The sequence below is a fragment of the Sorex araneus genome, chromosome 1, assembly GCF_027595985.1.
Source record: "Sorex araneus isolate mSorAra2 chromosome 1, mSorAra2.pri, whole genome shotgun sequence".
Classification (NCBI taxonomy): domain Eukaryota; kingdom Metazoa; phylum Chordata; class Mammalia; order Eulipotyphla; family Soricidae; genus Sorex; species Sorex araneus.
Genome location: NC_073302.1, coordinates 333543811 through 333550764, shown reverse-complemented (window position 1 = coordinate 333550764; position 6954 = coordinate 333543811). Strand labels below are relative to the sequence as shown.

The 6954-nt window shown below is 50.5% G+C and overlaps 1 protein-coding gene across 1 annotated transcript in view; it reads left to right on the top strand.

Annotated features, from left to right (window-relative positions):
• Positions 1 to 1375: 1375 nt before the first annotated feature.
• Positions 1376 to 6954, top strand: part of HGSNAT (heparan-alpha-glucosaminide N-acetyltransferase) — a 37309-nt gene continuing 31730 nt past the window's right edge. The window contains exons 1-4 of the mRNA XM_055143737.1: positions 1376 to 1621; positions 5363 to 5478; positions 5761 to 5897; positions 6325 to 6446. Of these exons, the coding sequence (XP_054999712.1) occupies positions 1495 to 1621; positions 5363 to 5478; positions 5761 to 5897; positions 6325 to 6446 (502 nt within the window). The 5' untranslated portion in view covers positions 1376 to 1494. The remainder of the gene's footprint in view (positions 1622 to 5362; positions 5479 to 5760; positions 5898 to 6324; positions 6447 to 6954) is intronic.

Below are 6954 nucleotides of genomic sequence, written 5' to 3'. Positions count from 1 at the left end.
TTGGTATCTCTCTTGCTTTGTATACAAAATATACCATGTGTACAATGTGTACATCCATGCTATTATGAGTAATTTATACATTTTTATTAATGAGAAGCATCCCATTATATTTAAGAACCATAATCTGCTTTTCTATCCAATGTCTGATATGCATTAGGCTATTTTTAGTTTGGCGGTTATAATGAATAAAACTGCTGATAACAGTAAAATTCAACTCCTTTTCGAGACACACTTTTTGTCTTGGCTAATATCTGGGAATTCTATATGACCATATTAAGTATATATCAGTATATTCTTTATTTTGGGGGGTGCAAACTGCCTGTGCTCGGTACTCAGGCTCTGCTGTGCTTCGGGGGTCATATGGGATGAGGGGATTGATTGGGCCTGCTGCTTGCACGGGAGCGCCTCCCCTCTGCATTGCCCCTCGGCCCTAATGTGTGCTCTTTCTGAGGACAGGAGACTTGACTTGACTCCATGACTAAGCGGCAGCGCCAGGTGTGCCACCACGCCTTGGGAAATCTCAGAGGACCAGGCCCAGCAGTGATCTCTACAAATTGTGGCCTGGTGCTTGGTCTGGTCCGTCAGCTCATCTGCTCGTGGCAAGTCCTCAGCTGCAGTGCTGGGGCTCGGCCGTGGCTCTCAGCACATGCTCGTTTTGCAGTTACTGAATGCTGTCAGGCTGCTTTTTTTTTTTTTTTTTTTTTTTACCTAGTCTCAGCATAGCGACTTTGAAACACAAAGGTCTCAGACAGTACAGGCCCCAGTAGATGAGTCCCCAGGCCATGCCCTCGGGAGGAAGCCCACCGAGTCCCTGGGAAATGGGGTTCCGCGGCAGGAAGCCCTGGGAGCGCCTTTCTAGGGCCTCTGCAGAAGCCCTTCCTCCTGATGGGAGCCTTCTGCTCCCTTCTCGGGAAAATGCCAGAGAGTTCTGGAAGCCTTCCCGAACACACCATGCACAGGAGACACTGCCTGATCCCTGTCCGTGTGCCCCCAAGGCTGCACACTCCCTCCAGGGCGGCCCTCTCCGAACTGGCCCTTGCAGTGGGCGCGGCTGCACGCGCTGCCCTTCCCGGCCCTTCCTGTCCAGGGTGTCCAGGAGGGCCCTGCGGCCTGCAGCCGGGGACTCTTCAGGCTCTGGCCCTTCCGGCTAGGCCTGCCGGGGCTGAGGACAGTACCGCTTCGCGGTGCCTGTCCAGGGGCCCGGGCCTGGGTTGGGGGAGCGGGCAGGGCCGCGGGCAGGGCGGCGGCGGTGAGGGCCGGGGAGGGCGGGCAGGGCGGGGGCGGAGCGGGCCGGGGAAGGCGGGGGCGGGGCGGGCCAGCAGGGCGGGCGGGGGCGGGGCGGGCCGGCCGCGGTGACGCAGGCTGACGGCGCTGACGGCGCTGATGGGCGGCGCGGCCGGAGCAGAGCTGCGCGGAGCAGAGCGGCGCTGTCCTCGGCCTTGCTCGGCGCTGTGACCAGCGCGGTCCCCGGCGCGGCCCCCGGCGGCGGCGGGCATGGGCGGCGTGTGGGCCCCGGGCCGGCCGCTGGCCGCGCTGCTGCTGTCGCTGTCCGTGCTCAGCGCCTCGCTGCTGACCCCGGGCGCGCCCCCGGAGCCCGACGCCGACGCCGCGCAGCCCCGAGGTGAGTCCGGCGGTGCCCGCAGCCCGAGGGCCTCCTGCCCGGGGGCCGGGGGGCCGCGCCGGGGCCTGGACCCAGCGGCGGGGCGGGCTCGGCGCGCCACCCGGGAGGAGCCTTGCGAGGACGGGGTTGCCTGTGGTCCCGGGAGGGTCGCTGGGGCCCTCCGCCGCCCAGGGCTGCGGGGGGGGGGTAACGGGGGTCCCCGTAGGGCCTCTTCGAGGCTCCTCACTGGGATTGCGGTCGGGGGGGGGGGAGCGTCGGAGGGTTTCGGTGGGAGGTCTCGGGTGTCTGGGGTGGTGTCAGGGAGTCTCCGGAGGTCCCGTGTGTGTGGGGTGGGGTGTCGGAAGGTCTCGAGGGGTGTCGGAGGGACTCGGGGGGTGTCGGGGGCTGTCGGAGGATGTCGGAGAGTCTCCGGGGGCTTCCGGGGATCTCGGGGTCCCGGAGGCTCTCAGGGGCCTGGAGGGTCTTAGGGATCCTGGAGGGTCGCGGCACCGGGAGGGTCCGGGGGTCGTTCCCGGGAGATGTCCACGAGAAGCTTCTGCATCTCCTAGCGGAGAGGCCTTGGGGACAGTGGCCCCGGACAGATGCTGCCTTAGGGGAGGGGGCAGCCCGGGGCCTCCATAGGTCCTCCTAGAACCTTCGGGAAGCTGTGCCCGGCCCCAGCGCGGCTTGACCCGGCCCCCTTGCTTCTGCCCACCCTCTGTGATGGAGGCCTCAGGCTTCCTTCACAGGAGAAAAGTCCAGGAATACAAAAGAATTAGGGATGTGTCGTTAGAATCTTCTCGGCAGAGATGCCCAGTGGAGCAGCTGAAATGTTGGACCTCGAGGGGCGCCTGTCACGGATCCTGGTGGGGCTTTGCCTCCCTGCCCCCAGGACAGGGCTGGAGCGGGAGGATGGCACCTCCTCTGGTGTCAGACTGAGCACAGGCAGCTCTGTTGAAACAACGCTGGGTTCAATTTAGGCATTTTGGATGCTCAGGAATTTTATTGTTTGCATGTGAATTTAAAAAAATCGTTATGTTGGAATGATTCGGTGAAGCCTAAAGGCGTGAATTCCTCAGGCTCCCGCTCATTGCCCTCTGCGCTGTCTTCAGGGATGGCAGCGCAGTGACTCAGTTTGCAGGTTTTGATGTTTTTGGAGGAAATATGAAAATTATGCTGGTGGGACATAGACCCAGCTTAACTGATGTTGTGGGGTCTGGGCATTGGTAGGTTTTTTTTTTTTTTTTTTAAGCTTCCAGGTAATTCTGTTTAGCCAGGCTTGATATGACCTGTCCATATACCTTGTATAAAATAATTAGTAATATTGACAATTAGGGACTTTCAAAATCTAAAATTCCAGTGGAAAATGTCAGTATAAAAGAATTTCACATTTAAGTTATGATAATTACCCAAATACCCCTTGATAAATGACTAAAGGAGATATGGAATGTGGATACACAGTGAAATACTGCTCAGCCAGTAGGGAATGTGAAGTCTTGCTTAAGTTTATTAAAAACATGAGTGGAGTTTGATGGTGTTTTGCTCAGCAAACAGTCAGAAAGAGAATGACAACTGGAAGGTCTCATTCATGTAAGATGTAAAACACAAAGCATGACCAAACCAGTCAAACTACGCTTAAATCCCTGATTTAAACGCTGTATTGCAGGGGGTCAGATAGGAGATTATAGTGAGTGTGATATGACAGCTTTTTCTTGGAGAGGTATGAAAAGGCACGATCAAAGTCTTCAGTGCTATACGTATACGTCCGTGTCCTCAATAAAGAAAATGCGTCAGGGATGTAGTCCAGTTGTAGAATACTTGTTTTGCCTGTAGGAGTTCTCTCCTGACACCACCACACACACACACACACACACACACACACACACACACACACGTGCGCGCATGCGTGCAAATGAATGAAAAAGCTCACTTCATCCATACTGAAGACTTAGAAATTGGGGGTTAGAGGGATTGGAGCTTATGCTTTGCATATGGGAGATTGGGTTTGATCCCTGGTCCCCAGAGCAGTACCAACCTTACCAACTTAAGGTGTGTCCCTCAGAAGAGATCTTGAAATATGAATATTAAAAATAGTTATTGTAACTACGAGGATAAGTAAATAGCACAATCACAAAGAAATGGTCAATGCATGGGCTGTAAATTTGAAAAACTGTTAACACGCAATAAGAATATGAAAAACATCTAACAAGGACAAAAAATTTAATGAATGAATGATTTTGGGGGGTCCATATCCAGCAGCGCTGAGATATTCTGTCTCTGTACTCACAATCCTTTCTGGCAGGGTTTGGGGGGGCCACTTGGGGTGCCAGGAATTGAACCCGGGCCTGCGGCCTTTAAGGCAAAGACCTGACCCACTACTAGCTCTCCAGCCCCCAGGACAAAGAATTTAATAGCCGTGCTGTGTAAAGAAAATGCACAGGGAGAGAGGGAGAGATCTCAGCACTGATGCACATGCTTTGCATGCGAGAGAATGCGCACTGGCAACACATGACGCACGTCTTTTGATTCAGTCCCCAACACAAAGGGTCTCCTGAGCACCATTGGAAATGACCCTGGACACAGCCAGAAGTAATTCCTGAGTGATGAGTAATCCCACCGGTGTGCCCCTGTCTTACCTCCCTTCCACCAAAAACAGGGGGAAAAAATTGCATAAATACCTAAGAACGCTGACACCTTCCTTGGGTTAACGTCTCGGTAATTATTATGAAAGGAAATACTAATGCTAAATAATTTGGAAAACATGCACGCTTGCTAATTCTTAATTAAAAATTAAAATAAGAAGGACAGGTATTTTTGATGCATTCCTTGGTTGATAAAGTAAATTAAGAGTAATTTCTGACTGCCAGCAAGGGCCAGAAAGGGCCACAGAATCTTTCTCCTGGAGCTGGCGAGCAGAGCTGTCATCAGGAGGCTGGCCCGTGACCTTTCTGACCTTGGGCACAGAGCTGCAGCTTCCCCGGCCGCAGAAGAAGGCAGCCACCCACAGCTGGAGCACAGGCCTCTGAGCTGGCTCCTGGGAGCCGGGAATTGCCCCAGTGGGCATTGTAAATCAGCACACCGAAATCCCCAGCAGGTTGGCACTAAGTGTAAGAAGCTATTTAAAAATCTATTTTTGGTGAGAAGGTTCACTCTTGAAAATCTATACTAAAGGAACTATATCAAAGAACAGATAGATATGTTTTCAGATGCACAGGGCATTTTCTTTATTTTTATGGTAGGCAGAAATAAGCAACATGGAAGTTGGAAATAAGGTTAAATGAGAGAGGCTTGGAAGTTCTGGGTGCTGCCCTTGTCTCCAGCCGCCAGGGCAGTCATCTAGTCTTTGGGAATGTTCATTTCTTTATGTGGGAAAGGAAGAAAATAACCAGCTCAGGAGACTCACCTCAGCACAGATACTTGTCGGCCTCGGGAGGCCTCCCATGGCCTTTAGGCAATGAAGATGAGAAGGTATTTGGGCACAGGTGCCTGCACATGAGAGAGTGTATGAGAGAGAGAGAGAGAGAGAGAGAGAAAGAGAGAGAGAGAGAGAGAGAGAGAGAGAGAGAGAGAGAGAGAGAGAGAGAGTGTGTGTGTGTGTGTGTGTGTGTGTGTGTGATCATGCACGTTTGGGTGCACCCTTGTGCGCAGGTGGTGAAGCGTGTCTGGAGACACTTGTGCCCCTATCTCGGTCACATCCGACAGATATGTTGCTTTTTCGCTTGGCCCTTTTTGAAAAAAAGACTTAATCTAATTCTCATTTAGATGTAGACAAAAAAAGTCATGTGGAGCTGAAGATGGACCAGGCTTTACTGCTCATCCAGAATGAACTTCCCAAGACCAATCTGACCGTCTACTGGACCTCGGAGCGCTGTCACCGCGTACGTCCCAGTTCTGTTTGCTCTAGGACTGGTGCGAGGTGTTCTTTAATGTTCTCGGCTCTTATGCCCTGCACGTGGGAACTTCTGTTTCTAGGTGGGGGAGAAAATGGACAAATGAAAAACAATAAAATAATAAAAACAAATTAGTGAATTAATTTTAAAAAGATGTGTCCAGAGTTGGGAGTCTGCAGTCTGGAGGCTGTATGAGGTCCTCTCCGTGTCCTCTGACAGCCAGCAGATTCTGCGGCCCCCTGACCCTGTGTTGGGGCTTGTGTTTTCCAGTGCTTGCCTCAGGTTCTGGCCAGTGTCTACCGGAGTGGGAAGCCTGGGAAGCTGAGCACCGCAGCCGTGGCCGTGAGCACTCAGCACAAATCCTTCCTGCAGCTTAATGACACTCTGGGACGGAAAGAGCTTTGCAGGTTTGTAGCTGGTCAGATGTTGACTTTCCTCTCTAATTTTTTTTCCTATGTGCATTTTAGCTTTAAAATGTTAAAATGTTTAAAGGTATTTAAATATTTTTCTCTGTGTCATTTTCTGTTTGAAGAATGCAGATCACTGTGCCTTGGTGACATGACTAAAATCTAACTCCTCACTTAATTCCTTTTTTCTTTCGTTGTTTTGTTGGGGGCCATCCCCTGCTGTGTTCAGGGCTTATTCCTGGGTCTACGCAGGTTTTGCCGGAGTTCTGGGGGCAAGTGGAGGGTCAGCACCTGCCCCCGTCTGAAACTGCCCCGCGGAAACTGCCTATTGCAGCATCCAGGGCCATCTCTGCCGCAAGTTGCTCGGGTTTGAGGTTCATTTTTGTGTCTCCTAACCCTTTTTCTTAACTTCACATAATCTTTGTAGGTTGGAATACAAATTCGGAGAATTTGGAAATTATTCTCTCTTGGTCACACATGACCATAATGATGCCAGCGAAATTGTGTGTGATCTTCTGGTCAATAAGAATCCAATTGACAGTGATCTTCGTACGTATGTTTTTTGTTTCATTTTTCAAAAGCTTGAGTACTATTTGCAGCATTATCTTAATTTAAAAACTGGGTTATAATTTAGCTATCTGTTATGTTATATTTTAAATGCATTTATTACATATTTGCTATATTCCATGAAAATTACATAATGTTTCTATTTTTCTCATAATTGTTATTGAGTATAATTAAATGAAGCATAAATGTGCCAAAAAAGTTCAGTGGAGAGAAATTAGAAATAGGGCAAATGAGTGTCAAATATCTTTCCTTATTTTAGAATTTCCAGTATAGCGTTTGCTGTATGTCTTACACTGAGAGACCAGAGGCTCCCTTAGTTAAGAATGGCCTATTCATTCCTTAATAGCTCTGTTAAGAAAGTATGTTATCCCAAGCCTAAATTTGGTAATACAAAAATCCCTGGGAAATTTGAAAGTACTGTTCGTTTAACCCCTAAAAATTCATTTGGTCAAAAAGAAAAGGCTGAAACCATGATATGAAAGAAGACCTT